General features: G+C 36.3%; 1 protein-coding gene across 1 annotated transcript; it reads right to left on the bottom strand.

Moving 5' to 3' along the window:
* Positions 1 to 128: 128 nt before the first annotated feature.
* On the bottom strand, positions 129 to 27,157 carry PLSCR5 (phospholipid scramblase family member 5). Its single transcript, XM_069572156.1, has 7 exons — positions 27,080 to 27,157; positions 15,975 to 16,118; positions 10,901 to 10,943; positions 9,652 to 9,872; positions 7,484 to 7,645; positions 3,546 to 3,707; positions 129 to 408 (listed from the first exon to the last, which is right to left on the bottom strand). The coding sequence occupies exons 1-7, from the start codon at positions 27,155 to 27,157 to the stop codon at positions 370 to 372; spliced, it is 849 nt and encodes a 282-aa protein (XP_069428257.1). The 3' UTR covers positions 129 to 369.

Genomic DNA, 27,157 nt, shown 5'->3' with positions numbered 1-27,157 from the left:
ATCTTTCATGCTTACCATGCAATAACTTCAAAAGGATAAAAAGAAAGAATGGTAATCTCTCAAAGCACCACTGTGCTAGGGTCAGTCATCTTGTCTTTAGTTATCATGCATTCACAAGCAGATAATTGCTTCATTACATTATGCTTTAATAAATATAGTAATTAACATTTTGTTACAAAAAGAGAAAAAAGCCAATAGTCAAACCATTCAGAAATGAAATCCAGAGCCCAGGGGATTTCTAAAAGAAAATGAAAAAGAATTAGACAGCGTCAAATATAGACCTCTTCAAAGGGAAAGAGATCATTTAAACTTGCCTTTTACTTACTGAAATACATTCTGCATATTTTATTGTTTTTGTCATCTTGCTTGTTATAATCCAGCCAGTGAATGTTCAAAGAACATAAAATCCTACAAATAAATAAATGGAATATGAGTGAATTGACAAAAAACCAACAATTAAGATCAAGAGTCTTACATGGAAGCTTTGATTATATAAGGCAATTATGTTTCCCAGTGGTGTTCCAGGAACATGTGATTTATCAGGAGGAGAAAAATCAGAAAGTTTAAGTTTCATGACACTCACATATCTAATTAGCAGAGTTTAAGTAACCTGGAATGGAGAAGGCAATGGCAACCCACTCCAGTACTCTTGCCTGGAAAATCCCATGGATGGAGGAGCCTGGTGGGCTGCAGTCCATGGGGGCGCTAAGAGTCAGACACAACTGAGCGACTTCACTTTCACTTTTCACTTTCATGCATTGGAAAAGGAAATGGCAACCCACTCCAGTGTTCTTGCCTGGAGAATCCCAGGGACAGCGGAGCCTGGTGGGCTGCCGTCTATGTGGTTGCACAGAGTTGGACATGACCTAAGCGACTTAGCAGCAGCAGCAACAGCAGCAGCAGCAGTCTCAAACAAAAGACCAAATTACTTGTGAATACTTGTGAATTTTGCTGTTTGGATCAGGGAATATCCTCCCACCAGCAACTTTCTAAAGATTTCTGACCACAAGGTAATAAAATGGAGACAGCATTTACAAATTAAAAACATAATTCTTGGTGACAAATTGTTTTAAAAGCTATGTTGGCCAAGGGTGAGTGATAGTCACTCAGTTATGTCTGACTCTTTGTGACCCCATGGACTGTAGCTTGCCAGGCTCCTTTGTCCATGGAATTCAGGCAAGAATACTGGAGCGGATTGCCATTTTCTTCTTCAATATTGGCCAAGAGCAAAGTGCAAATATTTTATAATATTATGGTAAAAAGGAAAAGAAAAGCAATGGATGGAATGCTGTCTGATAGTCTCAGTGAGTACGTTTCTCTCTCAGACCCTGGAGTGAAAAAGTTATCTTTTCAGATAATTGGGGTGTTACTTCAATCAGTGCTACAGTGATAAGGAATTGTTGGCATTTTTGCCATCAGCTTGTTATTAATACATAAAATATATATGTAGGGCAGATTAAAGGCTTCCCTGGTGGGTCAGTGTGATAAAGAACCCACCTGCCAAGCAGGAGACACAAGTTTGATTCTTTGGTCAGGAAGATCCCCTGGAGAGGAAAATGGCAACCCACTCCAGTATTCTTGCCTGGGAATCCCATGGACAGAGAAGCCTGGCAGGCTACAGCCCAGGTGGATACAAAAGAATTGGACATAATTTAGCAACTAAATAGCAGCAGCAGCAGGGCAGATTAAAGGTAATATATTTTTAATATAAACATTAAATAAGGAGACTAACCAGAAGGCCAAATTAAGGCTTTGGGAAAAGGGTGGGAGTATGTTTATGTGCATGGTACACTGCCGCTGCTGCTGCTAAGTCGCTTCAGTTGTGTCCGACTCTGTGTGACCCCAGAGACAGCAGCCCACCTGGCTCCTCAGTCCCTGGGATTCTCCAGGCAAGAACACTGGGGTGGGTTGCCATTTCCTTCTCTAATGCGTGAAAGTGAAAAGTGAAAGTGAAGTTGCTCAGTCGTATCCGACTCTTAGCAACCCCATGGACTGCAGCCTACCAGACTCCTCCCTCCATGGGATTTTCCAGGCAAGAGTACTTACTGGAGTGGGTTGCCATTGGTATGTTTGGTGTCAAAATACAGAATGGTCAAACAATAGAAGGGAGTAGGAAGTGACAAATTAAAAGCCTTGGAGAAGGCAATGGCACCCCACTCCAGTACTCTTGCCTGGAAAATCCCATGGACGGAGGAGCCTGGTAGGGTGCAGTCCATGGGGTTGCTAAGAGTCAAACACGACTGAGTGACTTCACTTTCACTTTTCACTTTCACGCATTGGAGAAGGAAATGGCAATCCACTCCAGTGTTCTTGCCTGGAGAATCCCAGGGACTGGGGAGCCTGGTGGGCTGCCGTCTATGGTATCGCACAGAGTCGGACATGACTGAAGTGACTTAGCAGCAAACAGATAAGGAGAATGGAAAAATGAAAATTGTATGTGGTGACAGGAAAGATCGACTGAACTTGGTTACATTTACAGATGAAAATGGAAATTAAGAGTAAGAGACAGCTTAGTATAAAAGCCTTGTACTCTGTGTATTGATATTCACTCTGCCTCTACTCATGATAGGGAATCAATAAGTTAAAATAATTTCTCTAAAGCTGCTGTCAGAAAAATGCTACTATATTTATTTTTGATTAAACTCTAAGTATCTATGAGTGCCATCAGCAAAGAATTATTTTTCGTTAATATAACTCTCAAATGTCTCTAGAAGAGCCTAAGTAAATAGGACTACATTTTTTGCCCACAGTAGCACATATTAACATAACTGTAAGATTTAGGATCCTAAAGCCTTCAAGAATAACATGAGAGGAAGAATGAAGGTTTACTTTAAAATTCCATGAACTTTTTCAAGTGCAAAACCTGAAAAATGTAAGCAATGAGGGAAAAGTTAGAAGGAAAGTGGGGAACAGAGAAAATCAGGTCAGGGTTTCGCACAAGTATTACTTGACTTCTATTCTTTCCTCACCAATCTAGAAGAAAATGTTTTTGATGAAATTGTTAAATTGAGAAGAAAAGACAAAGACATCATATCTTTGTGATAATAGAAACTGCTATTATTAACATATTAACTCATCTCTGTTTACTCATGTACCTGTGTACTTATTAGAAGGGCAAGAAAATTGTACTTTTCACATTTTGAATATCACCTGACTCCTTGGTAAGCAATTAAACAACCTTGAACCTTACCCAGGATAAATAATGTGATTATTTGTGTTTACATAGTTTTCACTGAAAGTGAAAATAAGAAAAAGTTGAAAGTCGAAAGAGAAGGCTAACTCAAATATTGAGAAATGATGAGTAGGATGTAGATAGGGAACCCATCCTTGAGAAGAGGGAGTTTGAGGGCCCCTGGAGGAAGGCTACTCAGTATGAATGCAAGCTGTTACATTCTGACTTCTAAACACTGTTGGCCACAAACTAGCCTTCCGTGTGTAAAACTGACTCTGTGGGGTAAAAACCATGTGAAACAGGATGGCTCTATAATAACTGACAAGCGAAAAGGAAAGAAATAAACCACCTCAGTCTTTACGACCACACTTACAAAGAGAAAGCAAGCACCGATCATGGCTGCTTTGACTGTCACATCGAGGTCCGCAGGAACATGAATCCCAAAGTTGTCAGCATTGGTGAAAACATCGTTCACGAAGCCTGACCAGTACTTGGAAATCTTTCCAATTGTAAGTTTTTCATTAATGGTCTTCACCTTTGAAAAGAAAATAAGAGGCTGTAAACGTGTATGTGAAACCTATGATTTTACATTTCTCCATGTTTACTTCATGAGATATAAGAATAATTTTATTCATCATCTTTAAATGGCAATTCAATGGCAATCATCCCTTTATATAATCTTAAGTGTGTAAATTTAACTTTCAAGTTTATTATTCAGGAATTTTGCTTTTCTGACATTTTTTTAACCATCATAATCTCTTTTATTCTCCTTTCTGTATGCAGATTGAGAATTTAACTTCAATAAGTAATTAAGGCCGGACTGCCACAAGATGGCAGCAGGTACATAGTTTCAATTACATAGTCTAACCATGATGATAATCCTTCTACCTGAGGTCCGCATTTTAAATCTGAATTCTTCATGCAAAAAAGGAAAAAAAATATTTTTGAGAAAGATTTTAGAGGAAATTTTTTAGATAAAATAAATTTCCAAGTATAATTTATTTTTTATTGCTAAAATTTTATAATTGCTAATTTGCTTAAATATTATCAGTTCATTTCAGTCACTCAGTTGTGTCTGACTCTTTGCAACTCCATGGACTGCAGCATGCTAGGTCTCCCTGTCCATCACTAACTCCCAGAGTTTACTCAGACTCTCGTCCATTGAGTTAGTGATGCCATTCAACCATCTCATCCTCTGTCATCCCCTTCTCCTCCCGCCTTCAAGTCTTTCCCAGCATCAGGATCTTTTCCAATGAATCAGTTCTTCGCATGAGGTGGCCAAAATATTGGAGTTTCAGCTTCAGCATCAGTCCTTCCAGTGAATAGTTCAGGACTGATTTGACTGGTTGGATCTCCTTGCAGTCCAAGGGATTCTCAAGAGTCTTCTCCAACACCGCAGTTCAAAAGCATCAATTCTTTGGTGCTTAGCTTTCTTTATAGTCCAACTCTCACATCCATACATGACTACTAGAAAAGCCATAGCGTTGACCAGATGGACCTTTGTTGGCCAAGTAATGTCTCTGCTTTTTAATATGCTGTCTAGGTTGGTCATAACTTTTATTTCCTAGGAGCAAGCATCTTTTAATTTCATGGCTGCAATCACCATCTGCAGTGATTTTGGAGTCCCAAAAAATAAAGTCTGCCACTGTTTCCATTGTTTCCCCATCTATTTGCCATGAAGTGATGGGACCAGATGCCATGATCTTCGTTTTCTGAATGTTGAGTTTTAAGCCAACTTTTTCACTCCTCTTTCACTTTCATTAAGAGGCTCTAGTTCTTCTTCACTTTCTGCCATAAGTGTGGTGTCATCTGTGTATCTGGGGTTATTGATATTTCTCCCAGCAATCTGGATTCCAGCTTGTGCTTCATCCATTCCAGCATTTCTCATGATGTACTCTGCATAGAAGTTAAATAAGCAGGGCAACAATATATAGCCTTGAGATGCTCCTTTCCTGATTTGGAACCAATCTGTTGTTCCATGTTCAGTTCTAACTGTTGCTTCTTGACCTGCACACAGATTTCTCAGGAGGCAGGTCAGGGGGTCTGGCATTCCCATCTCTTGAAGGTATTATCAGTTATTGCTTAATTTTATTTTTATGTTATACTCAGACATTTACAAGGTCATTCCTTTATAACTAACCTAAGTCCTATTTTTCATTTGAAAAACTTCTCTTGACTAATGTACCACATAAATTCAGACTAATAATTTGACATGAAAAAGTCTATAGTTCTTTTCAACTAGAAGGAATCTAGAATTAAACTATCCAGTAGTCATTTGCTTGCCCTGTTTCTCATTCAAAGGTTTAAAGTGATATAAACTTTTCACTTTCTGTGTGGAAGTAGAAGATAGAAAATAAAGGAAGTTACTTAGGTCATCTCTATACCATAAATGGGATTTATGGTGGCTCAGTGGTAAAGAATTCACCTGCCAATGCAGGAGATGTGGTTTGATCCCTGGATCGGAAAGATCCCCTGGAAAAGGAAATGGCAACCCACTCTAGTATTCTTGAGTGTAGAATCCCATGGACAGAGGAGTCTCTTTGCCAAAGAGTAGGACACGACTTAGCAACTACAAAACAATACCGTAAATATTAAAACTCTTAAGTACTCCTCAATTATAGGGCTTATTTTTATTCTTTACTCTTAGGAAAGTTATGCCAAGAATTTTTGGAGTTATGACAGCCCATTTTGTAAAATGTACATTGTATTCTAGGTGAGTTGTGTTCCCTGAAATCCTGTAAACTTAATGTCCTAAATGAGATATACATGAATGACTAGAGTGAATAAACAAAAAAGAAATATATACTTTATTCCTCTAAGACTTATTTCTAGGAAAAACCGTTAAGGAAAAAGGAAAAGAGGGCAGCAGAGGATGAGATGGTTAGATAGCATTACAGACTCAATGGATGTGAATTTGAGCAAACACAAGCTGGAATCAAGATCGCCGGGAGAAATATCAATAACATCAGATATGCAGATGACACCACCCTTATGGCAGAAAGTGAAAGAGGAGAGTGAAAAAGTTGGCTTAAAGCTCAACATTCAGAAAACAAAGATCATGGCATCTGGTCCAGTCACTTCATGGGAAATAGATAGGGAAACAGTAGAAACAGTGTCAGACTAATTTTTTGGGGCTCCAAAATTACTGCAGATGGTGACTGCAGCCATGAAATTAAAAGACACTCCTTGGAAAAAAATTTATGACCAACCTAGATAATATATTCAAAAGCAGAGACATTACTTTACCGACTAAGGTCCGTCTAGTCAAGGCTATGGTTTTTCCTGTGGTCATGTATGGATGTGAGAGTTGGACGGTGAAGAAGGCTGAGCTCCGAAGAATTGATGCTTTCGAACTGTGGTGTTGGAGAAGACTCTTGAGGGTCCCTTGGACTGCAAGGAGATCCAACCAGTCCATTCTGAAGGAGATCAACCCTGGGATTTCTTTGGAAGGAATGATGCTAAAGCTGAAGCTCCAGTACTTTGGGCACCTCATGCGAAGAGTTGACTCCTTGGAAAAGACTCTGATGCTGGGAGGGATTGGGGGCAGGAGGAGAAGGGGACGACAGAGGATGAGATGGCTGGATGGCATCACGGACTCGATGGGCGTGAGTCTGAGTGAACTCCGGGAGTGGGTGATGGACAGGGAGGCCTGGCGTGCTGCGATTCATGGGGTGGCAAAGAGTCGGACACGACTGAGCGACTGAACCGAACTGAACTGAACTGGGAGATCGTGAAGGTGATACGGAAGCCTGGCATGCTGCAGTTCATGGTGTCGCAAAGCGTCAGACACCACCTAGAGACTGAAGAAAGCTGTTAAGATATTTCATATTCTTGCACACTGAATTTGCAAGTACTTACTGTTTTCTGATTTACACACATATGTTTATATGAGAATAGATTGTTTTACAAAATGAAGTTAGCAAGTCTTATTTACATAGCTTTTAAATTAATGATATTTTAATGGAGTGTGCTCTTGAGATCAGAATTGGGATATGTTACCACCAGGGATATAGGAAAGAAGATGTAATTTCAGTGATTCTAACTAAATATATTTGCTTTATACCATAGGTGCTGTAATTCCACATACATCAAATTTTTGTAGTATGTTCCAAAAAAATATTCTTGAACTTATGTCTCTGGATTTATGAGTTATTTTTGGCATGTACAATATTACTTATTCCATTATTTCACCAATATATTATTTTCTGAATTTATTTCAGAAATATTTCATGATTTGTACATTTAAAAAATTGAATTATGTTGCAAAAAATCAGGACCTAAGTGAAATAGTCCTTCATTTGTCAATCGTACCTCAAAATCCACATCGCCAAAACAGCCACATGTTGCATAAGGACCAACAATTTTCAAAATATCTTCTTTGTTTGCATTTTGGATTGTGAATTTAGGCAGAAAGGGGTCCCACTTCTGTGCAACATAACCAACTATAGAACCAGGAGGGGCTTGGATTTCTAACTGTAGGAAGAGATAATAATAAAATAAAATTTCCTAAGGTTATTGTATTTTAATTTTATCATAATGTCTGCTTACTTCTAAACAGTATATAAAAGATTCTAAATATCTGCTTCTATGCTATACTGGATTTTTAAAATAATTTTTAGAAACAACGAAATTCACTGTATAGATATGTGTTCCTCATGATCCACTAAAAGTCCATGTCTTTGATCTTCATTCCCTAAGGAAAACCTACCCCAGGCCTGTCTTCTGACCCTGGGATACTGGCTTCTTTGCCATATTTTTGTTCCAAGTACAATAGTTGGCCAAGCATTGAAGTTGTTTCTTATGATATACTTCATATTTATCCCCTCTTGGTTGTTGTCACAGCACACATCTATTTTTAAGCCTCGCTTCTCGATTCTTATAATTTTTTTTCCTCTTCTATTTGTCAACTTCAGCCTCTCTGTGCTAACAAATGCTTCTTGCAGAGTTACAATTGTTACACACTAATGTGATTTCTGTTTCATTTTGTCCAAAGCATTAAAAGAATATCATTTGCATTTTCAGAGCTGACTAGCATTTTGCCCCATTATCATTCATCCCCCTAATTTCTTAATTATCCATAATGCTGTATTTCAACATATTTATTTAGCCAATTCAAATACTTTGTATTAATAAAATATGCTGGAAGTGGGTGAAAATGATGAATACTGTTTGCTTTTAAATCAAGCCAACTCTCCATCATCTGATTTCCTTTTGTCTTTTCTTATTTGTTAGGTTCATAGTTTTATGTGCATGTCTGTAGTGTTTTTGGATAGACAAAGGTATTTTCAACAAGACTTCTTAGAATTACATAGATTTGTTCTAGGATCACTTCTAAAGTAATTGATTTGATTTCAACCAAATTAAAAATATACTAATCAGTATTAGGATGCATCTTATGTTTAATTTATGTGATGGGATTAACTGTCAGAAATGTTATAATGGGTGTATATTCTGGGTTATACTGACTTTAGCATCTTGGGGCATATTAGATATTGAATATCCCCAGTAGAAGAATAAAAATTCTTGGGCTGCAAGAATTTGAGTACCTTAGCAATCCTATCACTTGACCAGATAATTGCCTGTAAAGAGTTGCAGAATTAGCTTCAACATATATTGTTAGAAACTTCTCTACTTAAGGAGAGTTCCATATTAATATTTACTTTCCATTGTGCTAAGTAGAGTATTTATACACTGGTCCTCAATAAAGAAATGGGTTTGAAAACAGATACCTGGATCAAATCCCTCTTATGATATATTCCAGATGTGAGATCATAGGTGAGGCACCTCTAAGCCTCAGTTTCCTCCACTGCAAAATGTAGAAAGTAAAATCTATTTCTTCTCACTTAGAGGTTCCTGGTATCAAAGAGATCAAAGTATATATTCCACATAAACTTAACTGCATCATGTCCATAAAAGTTATTACTATAGATTTACTAAAAGGTATGAAAATCTATTATATATTAAAATATAATAATCAAATGATTCCCTCTAGAAGACTAACATAGTCTTTGCTGAACCTTGAAGTTTGTCATAAATGGGTAAATGGAACATGAGATTCTGTTCTAAAAATATTACTGACCCAAGAGATTCCTTTAGGAGAGTTTAGTATCACTCAGCACTCCCTGAACTTTGTACCAATGAGAAGATGAAGAATAGATCTGCTTAGTGGTGGAACTTACAGATATTACATAGCCAATACAGAGATTCAGGAGGATGTGTCTCATTTACGTGATGCATGAGCTGTCTTTCCAAATTAACACCACAGAAGCCACTATAGTTTTTCATTGGAAATGGAAAAAAAAAATATTAGTGGATCACCAAATCCTTAAACTGTTCTGATCTTAAAGGAGCAGCATTCTAATCCAACCAATTGAAAGGTTAATGGCCTTTTATTACCAGCTGAATGTCGTTTATTAAAGAAATAATTGCTAACCTTTCCAACTGTGGAAAATAAAAGCACACCCAGGTAAGTGACTAACCTCTTGTAGGTAGCAAGGGCACCAGCAGCTGTTACACCTCAAGGGCCTGTTGACTGTAATCACCTCTTGACCTGAGTTATCGGTGATCTTCAGAATGCATGATCGCAGAGTGGAACAGAAAGTACGGTTGAAGCAGATGCTTTCCTCTGCTGCAAAGTATATTCTTTGTCCCAAGCTGTTTTTAATCTCATATTTGTTGGCGGTCTCAGTGCCTAGTATCACTGATGGAGCAAAAATAAAAATTATCAAAATCATGCTACTGCTTATTATCAAACCTTTATATGAGTAAAAATGGTAGTGTTATTAGAAGAAAGCAGCATGACTGATTAGTTATTAAGTACATGGTATCTTCTTCAGACAAATCTATTTCTGTACTCTAAATTTTGAGGATTTAGCCATAGAAATCAAAGTAGACTCTGTGAACAGAGCTGTGCAATTGATAAATTTTGATTCCAGTTATATGACCTAGTTGGACACTTGTAGTACTTTTCAACTAGGGAAGCAATGCTCTAAAGAAGGATAGTTCTCAAATTATTCTTTCATTGTTATAGAATTTACTGGGACAACTCACAGTGATACTAATGATTCTGTCTAAAAATCTATCTGGTACTATATCTACAGCTTCATGCTATCTATTTATTTCAATTTTGACATACTTTAGGCATTATCTAGAATATTAAGGACAAACATACTCAAGTAATTTGAGTATTCATCAGTATAAATTTGTGCCCTGTTAAATGATTTGGTTTTTGATGAATCACTGACAGTATGATAAAAAAATAGAACTTTATTTTGATGGTTTTTTGTTGGTCTCAGCCTCAATTTCCATGTCTGAAATTGTTAAGAAAATTTAAATTATTAGCAGCCATGGAAATGACCAAATAGTGTTTATTACTTTAAGATTAAAAATAATGTTACATTCCTAATGACAATATCATCAAAGATTTGGGGAGTTTTATGCTTTTAGGCTTATCTATATCAGACTAATAATTTTACTTTCAGTGGGAGAGAGGTCCAAGAGGGAGGGGACCTATGTATACCTATGGCTGATTCATGTTGGTGTTTGATAAAAAAACAACACAATTCTGTAAAGCAATTATCCTTCAATTAAAAAATAAATTTAAAAAAGAGAAACCTTTCCCAGAAAAAAAAATAGACCTAGTGCTCTTTTTTATTTAATTCTATCCTAAACATTTAATTTTATAAATTACTTAGTTTAACAATTTTAATAATCACAGAATGTACTTACTTCCAAGAAGCTCCACCTGCTGGTGTATAATTATCAGGTCTAACTGTTAAAAGATGACATGAAGGAAATAAAAAGTATTACATCACAGGTCTTTGAAAACCTTTGCAGCTATTACTATTAACCTGTTTACTGGACTACATGAAATTAGGTGTTTTTCATGTTCTCTGCGCGGAAAATGGTGGAAAACAACTCACATTTTATAATGAAGGGAAAAATAAAAGCTAACTTGGTTTTTACTCAAATAAAAATTACAAGAACCTTGAAAATTTCAAAGCAAAATTGCTCTGAATAAGAATAGGAACTGTGGTTAGCTCTGTGTTTTTCCTGTGGTAATAAGATAGCTCTTGAAAATTATACCAATACCCTTGAGAATATTTTTAAACAGTTGTTGAATAAGAATGCCTATAAGGTTTTAAACTTCTTATTCTCTCTTTCTTTAAAAGAAATGAACCCAGAGGATACAAACAGTAATGGTCTGCACGCTTGGCCTCTCCTCTCAGTCCTAGCTCTACTTTCACCCTGTTGTGTAGTAACTCACTCCTGATTGGGATGAAAAGTCTGTTAAAGCTGAGAAAGGCTATTCTTTAATTTCTTTTTTCAGTCACACTTTTATTTGAACTAAGGGAAAAAAATCCATCAATCCTGTCAGCAAAATACCAGTTTAAGCAGGAAAGAGTTAGCTTCTAAATGCATGACATATTAAAACTTGCCTATGCAATTAGAAATGAAGTTAATTTACAGAGATAAATTAGTCGCAGGTAGCTGAGACATGACTGTGTTAAATAGAATATAATACAAATGGCTTTTTAAAGGAAATATTTAAAATATGTTCTTAGAATAAATTTTATCTGTGTATATTTTAATTTTCACATTCAGCACTTAAAGATTCACTAAGGTAAAATCATGAACACTGAATACAGTGCTGATTATTGCCTTTTTGAATGCTTCATTTTCTATTTTGCCTTAAAATTTTAGCTTTATTTTCCTTTCACATTAACAAACTCACTGATAACTTTCAAATAAATGTAGTAATTGTTAACATTTGGAATTGATTGGGCAATCACAAACCCTGAAAATATTATCTTATTTCCTTCATTCTTCTTGTATATCCTGAGGTAGAGGTAAAAACTAGTATCATTTCTTCTTATTATTGATAAGAGTGTACATATGCCCTCCTTTCCAAGATTCACATATTTTTTACAAAAATAATTTATGATATAAGATATTCTAGAACATATTTAAACAACTACGACTAAAGCTTTAAGAAATAGGAGTTTGTCTTTGTTATGTAGTGTTGTTAGTTCTATTTTCCTCTTTGGAAGAAAAAGGCGAGTTGACAGAAGAGAAAGGACATGCACGGTTATTTAGCAGTGGATTTCTGTGGGCTCAGATGGTAAAGTATCTGCCTGTAATGAGGGACACCCAGGTTTGATCCCTGGGTGGGAATGATCCCCTGGAGAAGGGAATGGCTACCCATTTCAGTATTCTTACCTGGAGAATTCCATGGACTGTAGCCTGGTGGGCTATAGTTCATGGGGTATTGAAGAGTTGGACACGACTAAGTGACTAACACTTTCTTTTCCCCCATTATGTAGGCATAACTTAGAGATGGAGAAGAAGTTTTGGGGTGTGAAAGTAAGGTTTGAGTTTAGGAACTTTGACTATTTATGTCATGGATCAAGTTTCAGCGCTGAACTTTAGAGACTATTGGTTGAAAAGGATCAATGTACATCTCTAACATCTAATAATAGTGGTTGTTTATTTAATGACTACCTTGAGGTAGTCACTGTGCTAGAGATTTGACATAGTGTCTGACTTAGTCCTCACACACATCAGAGAACAGGTTATCATTACATGTAACATGTGAGGAAACAATCCCAGAGAAAGAAAGTGGTTTTGCTCAAGATCATAGAGCTTGTAAGTGGTTAGACTGGGATATGAACCCAGGCAGTGATACCATGGATTTCAGCTTGCTCTCTACTCTGCTGTACCAGCATAACTTAACTAATCTTGGGGACTGGAAGAAACAATTCTTAAGTGACACTGTGGAACTTCTGAGTACCTTTCCTCCCTATTTACTCTTATACTCACCCATTCTCTCTAATAACCTTGAATGTGATCTCTCTCTGTGGACAAACCTCCTGGATATGAGGGTCCTGGTTTTGGTTGTTCTTCTAGTTTCCTGTAAGTGCCCTGGGCCACTTATAAACTGTGATCCAAAAGAGCCGTTTTCATCTTTTGCTATTAATTGATGGACCAGGAATTGGTGGAAACCTTAAACAGATTACATCCTGTATTCAGGTGTTAGACAAGCAGAGCACTCCTACAGTAAGAAAGCTTCAGAATGGACACCGAATGACAGCCTTGGAAATGTATGTATAATCCATATGTATAATTTATCAGGTTGACAGGTATCAGTGATTCCATCTAATGTATGTATTGGGTTGGCTGAAAAGTTCCTTTGGATTTTTCCATAAGATGTTACAGAAAAACCCATAAGAAACTTTTGGTCAACCCAGTACTTCAAAATAAATGGAATCTTACATGTGCCTTTATAAATTTTAACTGAGTACTCTCATCTGTAGGTGACTAAATAAAAGTCATCCTTTGATGCTTATAGGATAAAATATTATTGACTATTATGAATATGTTAATTTAACTTAGAATGAATATAGTTTGATCCCTGGGTTGGGAAGATTCCCTGAAGAAGGAAATGGCAACCCACTCCAGTATTCTTGCCTGGAGAATTCCATGGACAGAGGAACCTGGCGGGCTACTTTCCATGTGGTCAAAAAGAGTCAGACATGACTGATATGACTTAAGACAATCTATAATACATGAACAACATATATGTATACACATACATATGTAAATATATACATTATACAAATATTTTTATATGTATGTGTATATAAACACATACACAGACACACATATCCCCTTCCACCTGGGAGTTTATTTTCAATTTGTTAGTGAAAACATGATTATCAATAGTTACTGGATAATCATGATTAAAAGAGTACGTGATTTTTAAAATATTTACATTGAGATTTTAATTTGGAAGCATTTTTATTGAATATTTTCCTGTTTGTTTATTGAAGCATGCACTATTTTCAAATATTCATAATTTTATTGTGGTTTTTAGATAAAAGCTCACAAAATTCTTCATATATCTATGTTTCTCAAACTGGAAGTATTAAACTTTTTAAGTGCTTATTCATCCTGTTCTGTATGCACTGCTTTAAAGCAAATGTGTTCTTTTAGTATAAAGACTATAAAATCCATTCCCTTTGAAGGAAAATACCCACCAATTTGTGAAATATTTTTGTTTTCTGAAAAAGAGTACCAAAGGTATACATTTGGAAAATTGACTTTGTTTTAGAACTGAAGCCAGTGGGCTCATATCTCTATCAAATATGAAAAAAAAAAGTGTGTTCATGTCAAGCATCTGGCTCTGGGTATGTCATCGTTCATGGATGGAAGAAGAATATGTGATGGCCATATGTGATCATCAAACCCCAGCCCTCTGGCACTGGTATATCACTTTTATACTTGGCAAAACCTTGTCTGACAACATTCCCAAGCAGCTTGCAGCAGTTAATCAACTCTAGTCAGCTATTACAGCTGATCCTTTCTGCAGATGGAAGATGGTAGGTTAGCTTTTCCAGCTCTTTTACATATCTCCCTGAGCTCTCCAGTCTCTAAAGTACATTTGTCTGCCAGTGGGTTTCTGGAGAAGGCATCTGCAATTATAAACATTTTCCCAGGAACATATGCTGTGTGCAGCTTAAACCCTATCAGGCATAACAGAAATCTCTTGCACCTTAAGGGAATTAACACAGAGATTTGATTTTGATAAAGGAGAAAGACTTTATAGTTAGAAAGAGTGCCAAACAAGCTGAAAATTGCAGCAGATGTGCTGACATCTCAATATTAGTGTAAGTATATTTCTAATCGTGTGTAGGATAAATATAAAAGCATCAATAATATATACAAGTATCAATTGCAACTTATGTGCCATAAAATTCAGATGATATTTCTTGACTGATTTATTATAAGGCTTGAATCACTGCTTACCCTCCAATGACTAGAACAGTGACTATAGTAATATGATCTTTCAAGGAAATTGGCTCAGAAATGGCAACAGTATCAGAAGACAGTAATGCTAAGTTGATAGCTTGATTTCTCTTGGATTTCCATCCACTTTTTGAGATTCAGTTGATGATGTTACGCTCTCAACTCATTGAGAAAGTCTCTCCTGAGTACTTTGATCTTTAGCAATCTTTCTCTTCTCTTTTATTGTTTAGTTACTAAGTCTTGTCCAACTGTTTGCGACCCCATGGACTGTAGCACAGGCAGCTCCTCTGTCCATGGGATTTCCCAGGCAAGAATACTGGAGTGGGTTGCCATTTCCTTCCACAGGGGATCTTCCTGATCCAGGGATTGAACCTGTGTCTCCTGCATTACAGGTGGATTCTTTACCCTTGAGCCACCAAGGAAAGCCTCTCTTCTCTGTACACCTGTCCAAATTAAAAGTATGTGTTTCTCTGGCTCTATTACCCAGCCTTGCATTTTTTGTCAACATTTTTTGTCTTTGCCAAAGAGGTTGCAGAATGTTTGGGTGAGAGGGACTAGGTTTTATACCATTAAGTGCCTCGATTATAAGGCACTTAATTAATTATAAGGTACTCAATTAATATCCTTTAATTAAATAACTGTAGGTGACTAGAAGTATTAGACAATTCCTCTAGGATTTAAATTTGCTGACACCTTGAGCAATGAGGAGAAGAAGGATAAGATGCTAAACAACTCAATCGAAAATGTTTAGTCTTCTCTCAGTGTCAGGTAAATAAGGAAAATAGAAGTGGTTATAAAAGAAGGCAAAAGTTTCTTGCCAAGTAATAGAAATAAGTAAAAGACAGATTGTATAATGCTTTTCTCACTTCAATAAGTTATTTGCTGAAGTTTTTAGTCTTGATTGGAGGGGAAGAAACCAAGTTTGTATTTGTCTTAAAGGGAAAAAAAACTTTGTAGAAATATAGAGATAAAAGCACCTGGCTTAAATATTCTAGACCAGGAGGGAGATTCCCTGGTGGAGGGGGACCCCGCTGCCATACTCGGTCCCCTGGATTGGAAGGTAAGATGTGAAGACCATGATCTGGGTCTGAAGCTCCCGGAAGAAAGCCAGGCGGACCTCTGCTTCTTTGGTTCTGTGCATCTGCAAGAGAATGACAGTTCCAGCCGATATGTAAATGTAGGCCATTTTATTTAGTCTGTCTTATAATATTTCCTCCTGCCTAATTCACAAGGTAGAGTACCTCCCACCTAGCCTCTCACCTCAGTATCTCCCAGCCTCTCCCTTCAGTGCCCCTTCCTTCATTTTCTATATTCACTGTCACCACCACTTCATCTTGAAGCCAGAGAAAAAGGAATGTAGTTGTGAGAAAAAGTTGGATAATTTGGGCAAAATAAATCATTTTAGAAAACATGTATTTTGAAAGCAAGTGAAACTTCTATTCAAAGAACTGAAAGATTATAAACTACAAATGGAAAATCAATGACCAAAGAAACTAGGCATTCTCTACTCATAAAAGGATGACCTTAGACATAGGTTTTGAATCATACTTATTGATTTTTGAGTATATTCTCCCTTCCTCAAATATTATGAAGTTACCTCATAATATCCAAGATTATTTCATCTCTTTTCATCAGTCATTCCACTATGCATAGATTTAATTCAGTGGTTCTTGTACTTTAGCCTGCAGCAGAACCACCTGGCCTGCCTCTAAGTTGTTAGTCGTGTCTAGCTCTTTGTGACCCCATGGACTATAGACCACCAGTCTCCTCTGTCCATGGGTTTTGCCAGTTAAGGGAGTGGGTTGCCATTTCCTTATCCAGGGGACCTTCCCAACCCAGGGATTGAACCTGCATCTCTTATGTCTTCTGCATTCTTCTTTACCTCTAGCGTAACCTGGGAAGACCAATAAACCATGTTGGAGGGCTTAGTAAAACACACATTGCTGGGCTCACTCCAGACTTTCTGATTCAGTGGATGGAGTGGGGATGGAGCTTGAGAATTTGCGGTTCTAGTAAGTTCTCAGGTAAACTAATGCTGCGGGACTGACAATATATACATTGAGAACTAATGAGAATGTTTGAAATAAATTTATGAGATTCTTAAGGGCAATGTAATATCTAAATTTAGCTGTGATTTCTCAATATGCATCCAAAATCTTTTTTGACGGTGTAAATCCCTTTGTAGCTCATCCAACATTATAAAAGATAAAATAATTAGAAAATTCTAAAATGTTTGGCTTTGATTTTTCAAATAATCACCTGTTTTCTATATTATTGCCAGGTGAAATTGTTACTATTTTCATTGTCTCTTAGGTAGATATCTATTAGATTGAAATTTGGAAATTTACTATTTATCCTGCATTAGTCTGGAGCCCATGTGACATTATGTATATGACCTATAAGTGGTACATGCAAAATGCTTCTTTTTCATTAAAAATATACTTTATTACCTTTCTACTATTATTTTTTCCCTTTTCTTCTCACATGACCACTTTGACTATCCTCATTAGATACCATTAATTTTTTCAAGACTTTCTGTGTTCTCATTTCTCATCTTTATCAAGTCAAATTGTCAGATATCTCACATGCGCATTCATTTCATTTACATGTTGCTATTTTAGATTGAGTGTATGTATGTGTAGAGCAAGGTTCATGATAGGTGTTTTCAAATATAAGAGGAGCCATTATGAAGAAAAGTAACTTAGTGGATGAGATGATGGGATGCATCATCAACACAATGAACATGAGTTTGAGCAAATTCTGGGAGATAGTGAGGGCAGGGAAGCCTGGCATGCTGCAGTTCACGGGGTCGTAAAGACTCAGACAAGACTCAGTGACTGAACAACAATGAACAACAAACATAGACCGTTTTGAAGACCTATGAATGGGAAGGACAAGGAAAACTGGTTCTGGATTAATAGGAGGAAGATATTTATGACAGCTGCACAAGGATTTGAATGAGCATTCATTGTACTTATACTAAAATCGGAGAAACAGCTTTATAATTCACAGTAGATTTAAATGGTCTCTCTTAAGCACTGACACCCAAGTCCATGTAATTTGTGTGCGTGTCTATTGAGGGGCAGTATTATTCTGAATCTTTTAAACCTCTAAAGAGTAAATTTGAAGAAAGGACTGATTTTCTTTTGAATAGTATTCATTCCTCTTCATTCATTGTTTCCCAAACATATCCTGTATGAGCACTTGAGAGAGATTTAAAAAAAAATGGTGAATGAATATAGGCTCCAAGGTGTGGTCCTTTGGAAACTAACATAAACTGTTACTAGGAACAATTGGCTCATTAAAGTCATGTGTACATTTGATGTTAATGAGGGACATTAATTGCCAGATGGTCCAATTATTTATTTAACCAGAAGGTTGTGAGAGTAGACAAAATGGATCTCTAAGATTATGCTAGTTTGTAACATTTAGAATTTGGACATGCTTTAGGGGTGTGACTGAATGGAAACAAACTTGTCATTTGGCCCCATGAAAATAGACCCCCATACTGACAGTATTAGAGCAATTTGCTTCCCTAACGTCCCCCATCCTGAACTTCTCTCAGATTTGGGATAGACACCAAGGATATAGGCTTCAGAATTCCTCTTGCTCTAGGGAAAGGGGCCTGAATGGGAACCTCTCCTCAAGAGTGAGTAGCTGAGAAGACTGAGAGGGAGACTATGTAACCCTGTGTCAGTGGGAGAAGAGCGAATGCCACACTAGCAATAGCACCTGGAAAATAATAAAAGGGTACACACATCCTTTCATTGGCAGTAGTGCCCAAAGCACTGTTGTTATTGACTTTCAGAGGAACAGAGACAAAATTGTGATCTGGGGAACACTAGTTTAAAATAATAAAATTCAGAATAGTGTTTCATCTCAGAAATGGAAGTGTATGGCTATTGAATAGTAAGGGACCTTTATGAGCTGCCAGAAATATTTTATATTTTGATCTTGGGTAGTGGCTACACAAGTGCATCCTGATTTTAAAAATCACAGAGCTTAAGTATGGTGCCTTTTATGTACTTAACTGTACACACATTATCCTTCAACTGGTAATATATATATATATATATATATATATATATATATATATATATATATGTGCACGTAGGGATTAATTTCTAATAACAACTGATAAAAGTTTACTAGATTATCTTTTGTCAATTTTACTGTTAAAAAGATTAGCAAATTACTCCAGTTTTATCTTATAAATTATTTTGCTGTGACAGAATGTGGTGGGTTACTGAATGTCTGGCAACTGGTTCTACATTCCTCACATAGGTCTTTAGATTTCAAGGCGTTAATGCACCATGGCCCAGATCACGTCCAAAGTCTTTATTAGCAAGTAGAGGCTCAGTCAGACACTGCTGAGAACACCATTCTGAGATCACTTGCTTGCTCTCCTGGGATTTCGGCTTACATTGGATCAGCAGAGCCTTTGAAGATCTAAACTGAAGCTTCTGTTCAGTTTAGATCATCCTGGGAATGCCTGTTTTTCTCAAACTTTAAGTTTGAGACAAACGTGTTCATAAATTGTGTTTGTTTATGCTAGACTAGGGGACTTCAGACCACAGAAATATTTCTTCAGTTCTAATGACATCCAATGCCCAGACTATCCTTTGATTTAGTGGTGCTGATGGAACTGCCTGTGAATGCCTGTATTCCCTGGGAAAATGCTAACTGCCAATACAGATTAATATGCCAGAGGACATCATGACAGTATAAATAATGTCTTTAAATCTATTTGAATAAAACTCCACAAAAATATGATGAAGTGACTTGCCCCCTGAAATAAGATTCCTAATTCAAAAGGAAATTTCATTTTTCACTTCTTTTAAGTTCTATAGGGTCTTCTCATAAATATTTTACCCACTTTATCTGTTAAATATTTTGACTGGGTTGCAGACACAGTGTTAGTTTTCTACTTAAAATTTTACCTCTAAAGTTTAGTCTTGAGCCCTTATCATTACTGAACATCACTGCTTTTTTTGGTAGATTAATCATATTTTGATCATAATATTGCTTTCTAGTCACAAGTTTCTTCAAAGACTACGACCACCAGTTGAAGAAGAAACTCCTTTGAATTTCTATCTGGCTTTGAATTTCTATCTACTCTTTTAAAAATGTATAACTAGCTTATAAATATTTCACATCCTCTGCAACTCTTTACCTTACAGGCTACAGTTGTTGCTGTAACTCTTACTTGATAAAGTGATGAAATGTTTCGGACTGAGTCTTAGTGTCTTAAATGAAGGAAAGAACGTGCCAAGATTTTGTCTTCAAATATAAAAATGAGACACATATATTAAAATTCATGATTTTGAAGTTTCATGTCTATATTTTACAATTTGCTTGAACTTTCCCAGTGATACTCAGAGACTAGTGTACAGTGACAAAAAGTGGAAAAAAAAATACTTCCTTTGTTTCAAGTTAAAAAGCAGCCTAAGTGTGTTTTGACAAAGGAAGCAAATAAGTGTACATATTTCTCTGATGTGGATCATTAATTTAATTTAGGATATTTTAAATTGGTGGACTCTGTTAATCCTATTTGTAATTAGGTTAAAAGGTTTCCACCAATTATACTGATCACAATTCTTCATGATAAAACTGTTCATTAGAGCCTAGAGTTTAATGGCTTCTTTTGATAATGGAATGAAAACACATTATAATTTCATTTTTATATCATTTCACAAGTGTTTTTAGTGAGATTGCAACTCATTACCCAAAAGCAGCATATCCCTTTTCTTCTGAAAAGTTCTTTAAGGGAGACAGCACTAATGAGATTTACATTTTCAAGGATGTGAGGAGAATTTACCAGTCCCCCCTCCCAAAGTCTTTAACTAATCTGTCTGCCTAAATTAGTTTCCGTTTAGTTTTTATATATAATTTACCATCAAGTAAATTTTCAAAGATTTTTGCCTCATTGTTCAGAAATATTTGCTTCTAGTCCATTAAATTTACTAGGATCTCCTGAGAACACACATTTAATTCTCTATAATAAATGGCCGTATCCACATATTTTCAATAGCAGATAGGAAATTTTAAAATATTGAACTATAACACTTTTAACTTATATGTGAAAAGTTTTCTACCAATCTCTTTTAACTGGAAATATCAACTTGTGTTTGGCATTAAATATTCCCATTCTAAATTTTTCTCTGCAACTTTTCTCATTAAGTCACTAGGTTTATATTTATGATAACAAAAATATTGTTTACATCTTAACTTTTGGATTCTTTTAGATAGAGTGTTTTTTTTTTTTAATTTATTTAATGCAACATGCTCTTTGGCATTGAAAGTTAAAAACTTTGAAGTTCCAAAGAACTAAATGACAGGTTTTAAAGTATCAATCTCACTGAGTGTAAAACCTTACAACCTATATTTTCAGTCATAAGGGAAATATTATTAGCTGCCTATATTTACTCTTACCTTTAGAGGCCATGAATATGTCTGAGTCACTGATCCAAAGGCAGCCGGGTTAAAAGAAAGGCTCTTCTTGTTGCAGCAAAGAGAAACACAGCAGGCATAGAACTTCAGAGGGTGTCTGCTTCTTGTCAGCTTATGAACACCAGAGGAAGGGAGAGCCTCGTAGCTTCTGGAGTGCTGTGTTTTATCATTTTGAACGACAGGGGGAGACAAAGCTATCATCAAAAATAAACACTACTCACAAACCATCATCCCACTTGGTGGCTGAAGGACTAATGGGAAAAGAATAAAAACCCAGGAAGGAAAATAATGCAATACTTATTTTTATGAGCCTTATTTCCACTTAATGTTTAAAAATTATTTCTTGAAATATGTATTTTTTCCCTCACTGCTATAGCAGAAATATTTTGTTTTTCTAATTTCTAGCAATCTCCTGTAACAGAATCTGTGATAAAACATTCTATCACATGTAGGTTTCTGACAGTTCTAAAGATATTTTTAAAATTTTGTAAATGTTTGGACAGTCATATTCTTATATTTTCTCAGGATTTCTTCCCACTCTGTCTCCCTGTAACAAACAAGAAAAGAATTATTTTATGCTATTTATATACATAAATATATGTGTAGCTTATTTTTATTTGAATTTTATTAATCAGAGGAATTTGAAAATGCAAACCTTTAATAATCTAAAGTTAAATGAAACATAGAGGTAATATTTAACTGCATTGCATTTAAATTTTTTTTCCCTTGGAAAAAAAATAACTGTAACCTTGGCTAACCAGCTCATATTTCTCAGTGCCCATGGAGATTTTGCTCACCAAGTCAGTGCCCTAGTTAATATAATTTGGAGAGGTTGAATTAGTTGGATTTACTACTTTATCAGCCATATTGTCTACTTCTAAAAATATTAAGTGGCCTGAGAAGGCATGGATAGTTATGAAAAATCATAAAGTCAGCTCACAGGTTGTAGAGCAACAAAAGTGTAGGATCTTCCTATTTGGCAAAGAGGTGGTTCTTTTTGCTGTTGTTTTGAAGTGTTCGAGGTTGAAATGAGCTACTTGAGTTATGAGTTATCATTTTGAATAAAAGGTATATAAATATGACTATTAATTTTAAATTACATTTTATGTTTACTAAATTTCTTAATGTTTCCCATGGGCATCTGAAAAAACTTTGATCAAAAGCAAGTAAGTAGTTATTAGAACTATCAAACATGATATTTTAAATTATAGTCATAAGGGACCAGCTAATTTTGACTTTGAACAGACCACCAATTTTAAAACAAAGTGGAAAAAATCTAGTGGAAATCTATTTCTTTAGAAATAGATTCAAAGGATTAGATCTGATATGATCTAATCCATAGTCTGACCAACTATGGGCGGAGGTTCGTGACATTGTACAGGAGACAGGGATCAAGACCATCCCCAAGAAAAAGAAATGCAAAAAGGCAAAATGGTTGTCTGAGCAGGCCTTACAAAGAGCTGTGAAAAGAAGAGAAGTGAAAGGCAAAGGAAAAAAGGAAAGATATACCCATTTGAATGGAGAGTTCCAAAGAATAGCAAGGAGAGATAAGAAGCCTTCCTCAGTGATCAATGCAAAGAAATAGAGGAAAACAATAAAATGGGAAAGACTGGAGATCTCTTCAAAAAAATTAGAGATACCAAGGGAACATTTCGTGCAAAGATGGACACAATAAAGGACAGAAATGGTATAGGCCTAACAGAAGCAGAGGATATTAAGAAGAGGTGGTAAGAATACATAGAAGAACTATACAGATGAGATCTTCATGACCAAGATAATCATAATGGTATGATCCCTCACCTAGAGCCAGACATCCTGGGATGCAAAGTCAAGTGGGCCTTAGCAAGCATCACTATAAAAAAGGCTAGTGGAGGTGATGGAATTCCAGTGCAGCTATTTCAAATCCTAACAGATGATGCTCTGAAATGCTGCACAGAATATGCCAGCAAATTAGGAAAACTCAGCAGTGGCCACAGGACTGGAAAAGGTCAGTTTTCATTCCAATCCCAAAGAAAGGCAATGCCAAAGAATGCTCAAACTACTGCAAAATTACACTCATCTCACACAATAGTAAAGTAATGTTCAAAATTCTCCAAGCCAGGCTTCAATAGTATGGAACCATGAAATTCCAGATGTTCAAGCTGGGTTTAGAAAAGGCGGAGGAACCAGAGATCAAATTCCCAATATTTGATGGATCATCGAAAAAGCAAGAGAGTTAAAGAAAAACATCTATTTCTGCTTTATTGACTATGCCAAAGCCTTTGACTGTGTGGATCACAATAAACTGTGGAAAATTCTTCAAGAGGTGGGAATACCAGACCACCTGACCTGCCTCTTGAGAAATCTGTATGCAAGTCAGGAAGCAACAGTTAGAACTGGACATGGAACAACAGACTAGTTCTAAATAAGGAAAAGAGTACGTCAAGGCTGTATATTGTCACCCTGCTTATTTAACTTATATGCAGAGTACATCATGAGAAAGTCTGGGCTGGAGGAAGCACAAGCTGGAATCAAGATTGCCTGGAGAAATATCAATAACCTCAGATATGCAGATAACACCACCCTTATGGCAGAAAGTGAAGAGGAACTCAAAGCCTCTTGATGAAAGTGAAAGAGGAGAGTGAAAAAGTTGGCTTAAAGCTCAACATTCAGAAAACAAAGATCATGGCATCTAGTCCCATCACTTCATGGGAAATAGATGGGGAAACAGTGGAAACAGTATCAGATTTTATTTTTTGGGGCTCCAAAATCACTGCAGGTGGTGACTGCAGCCATGAAATTAAAAGATGCTTACTCCTTGGAAGAAAAGTTATGACCAACCTAGATAGCATATTTAAAAGCAGAGACATTACTTTGCCAACAAAGGTCCATCTAGTCAAGGCTATGGTTTTTCCAGTGGTCAGGTATGGATGTGAGAGTTGGACTGTGAAAAAGCTGAGCACTGAAGAATTGATGCTTTTGAACTGTGGTGTTGGAGAAGACTCTTGAGAGTCCCTTGGACTGCAAGGAGATCCAACCAGTCCATTCTGAAGGAGATCAGCCCTGGGATTTCTTTGGAGGGAATGATGCTGAAGCTGAAACTCCAGCACTGTGGCCACCTCATGCAAAGAGTTGACTCCTTGGAAAAGACTCTGATGCTGGGAGGGATTGGGGGCAGGAGGAGAAGGGGATGACAGAGGATGAGATGGCTGGATGGCATCACCCACTCGATGGACGTGAATCTGAGTGAACTCCGGGAGTTGGTGAAGGACAGGGAGGCCTGGCGTGCTGTGATTCATGGGGTCACAAAGAGTCGGACACAACTGAGAGACTGAACTGAACTGAACTGACTGTTAACTAAATATACATATATTTGAAATGAAAGAGAATTACTGTTTTTATATGAATGTTATTTTAGGTATAATTCTAAAACACATTTTGGTCACCTGAAATTATGTTTTTAATACTTAATTATAATGCATAGCTTCACATTGTTTCAGCCTCTGCATATCATTACATTTTATGAGCATAATTAATATAATATCTGCTCATTGCCATTTTAATAGACATTTAGTTGTTTCCATTATATAAGACAGTGGTTCTTAGATACACATACAGCAGTTCTTTTGAAGACACATGTATCCAGAAGTGAAAATGCTGGCTAATGGGATATGCAGATCTTCATCTTTACTAAGTATCACTGAATTGATCTCCAATAGTCCTGTACAAATTTACATTCCCAACAGTGAAGGATAAGAGTTGCCCTATCCACATGTCCCTGCCAACAGAGCTTGGTCATCATAGCAGGGAATATCCAGGGGACTCCTAAGTATTAATGATTCCTGAAAAGGAATCATCTATACACGTTAATTACTTTATACATAAGAAATATAAACATGATTGTGTATATTTGTTTCCAGCTATTCTTATCATCCTATATCATACAAGAATAAGAGCAAATTTTATGAATAGCTGGTCATAAAAGTAACTGCTGCAGGTGGGGAATGGTGTGTATATGGACTGTAATTTAGTGATAAATAACTCCTTTCATTCAGTGAGGCTCATGTTATCATCTGCTAAACTGTGAATCCACTTTTAACAACCTTGCAGCACTTAAGGCATGCATGATCTATGCATTAATCTTATCTCTGGCTTTGTAATTTCCCATACTAAAGGTCATTGTGAAATAATGCAGGGTGTATATTAATTAGTTAAAAGCAAATATGGGAGGAAATATCATGAGTATAAAAGTTTTTTTTTTCCAGAGTTATTTGATTGGAAACTACACTGCTAAATGTAAGCTGTCCAAACTCTTAATGTAAATTAGATGTTTCTTCTCTAGGAATGTGCAACTCCTATTTCAGCAGTAAATTATTCGCACTTTCCAAATTCCTCTCAAAGTGCATTTCTTTACTATCTTATTTCAATCTGCCCTTTTGAAACAGTGCTTCATTCATTCTTTTAATAATCATTCATTGACTTTTTACTATGTGCATAGCATTATGGAGCCCACTGAGATGCACTGATATGGCCTTTATTTTAGTGGAGGATCACAACATAGAGATGCAATATTCCTTTTACTTTTCAAAAGAATCAGTTACTACCTCTTGAGAATAAAATGATGCAACTCATCTGCTCTCTGAAAAGCAAAGCTCTTCAGAATCAGTAATGTGTCATTCAAATGAGCAATTCGTTGTTTCACAGGTACATGTCTAATTTTACTTTCCTCTGATGCTTAAAACAGAAAAATAATAACTATTCTTTCTTAAATAATGAAAGAATAGTATCCTGGATCATGCTTCTCGGTTGCCAATAAGAGGTTTCTTACTCTCTTTTTGCCTACTTAAAAAGATACTGATTTAAAGGACTAGAGAAAAATGGAAAAGAATCCTAGATACAGGGAAGAATCTATGTGAAACTAAGATAAGCTGGTTCTGACACAAATATATCTAGAGAGGACCTGGTGCACCAAGATGACATAACAAAGACTCCTAATTTAGAGTCCTGTACACAGATTCCCTAGAACAAGGCATATCCCATAATCAGTAGATTGTAAAGTCCAAGGCAGAAACAAAAGTTTAGTTTGTGTATAGAAGTTCTTTTTTAATTTTTAGCCTTATACATTTTCTTCAGGTTAGATGAAGTTAGGTCAAATGGAATTCCCTAGTAACCCATCTTTGTTGTGCTTTGTCTTCTGGCATTTGACTGATTTGTTGTGTACAATGCAAACTTTTAACAGTTAATAATAAATCCTTTAAAGAGTCTAAAAGTAATGGGAGTATTTTGAAAGGTTCTGGCTCATTCCAGGCTACCTTAGTAGAAAAAAGAGCATTATAATCAGAAAACTATACTCTGTAGACATATGACAAATCAGCAATTATTTATTGAGATGTCTTTCAGGGTGTATGTCTATGTATGTCTCTTAGAGAGAAGAGAGAGAGAGAGAAGAAATTGGAGCTACCAAGTAGATTGACAGGGAGAGTTAAGAAGACATTAAAAATTTTCATAAACCCCAGTGCTCCCACCAAAAACTGCTTTACCATTTTGAAAATCTCTTTATTTCTCCCATTATTTTAAATATACTTACTGAGTGCCTGGGTCCTTGTGCCTTGCTCAGTGTGGTTGTTCTGCCCTCCCAGTATCTGCCTTCGTCTTCAGACATCACCCAAATACTGCGGCAAGCCCTTCTGTAGCTGCAGCCGACAGCCCAGCAGTGCTCTGCATACAACTGCCTTCATTGACAGCAGCCAT

The sequence above is a fragment of the Ovis canadensis genome, chromosome 1, assembly GCF_042477335.2.
Source record: "Ovis canadensis isolate MfBH-ARS-UI-01 breed Bighorn chromosome 1, ARS-UI_OviCan_v2, whole genome shotgun sequence".
NCBI classification, from domain to species: Eukaryota; Metazoa; Chordata; class Mammalia; order Artiodactyla; family Bovidae; genus Ovis; species Ovis canadensis.
The sequence above is the reverse complement of the archived record's forward strand: the minus strand, read 5'-3'. Positions and strand labels throughout refer to the sequence as shown.

Excerpts from the sequence above, each read along its gene's own strand:
- PLSCR5 (XM_069572156.1), bottom strand. The coding sequence starts at position 27,157 with ATGGCTGCTGTCAATGAAGGCAGTTGTATGCAGAGCACTGCTGGGCTG. Across the intron at positions 16,119-27,079 it reads CTACAGAAGGGCTTGCCGCA|ATGCACAGAACCAAAGAAGC; the intron begins GTATTTGGGTGA and ends ATTCTCTTGCAG. Across the intron at positions 7,646-9,651 it reads GCCCTTGCTACCTACAAGAG|TTAGAAATCCAAGCCCCTCC; the intron begins GTTAGTCACTTA and ends CTCTTCCTACAG.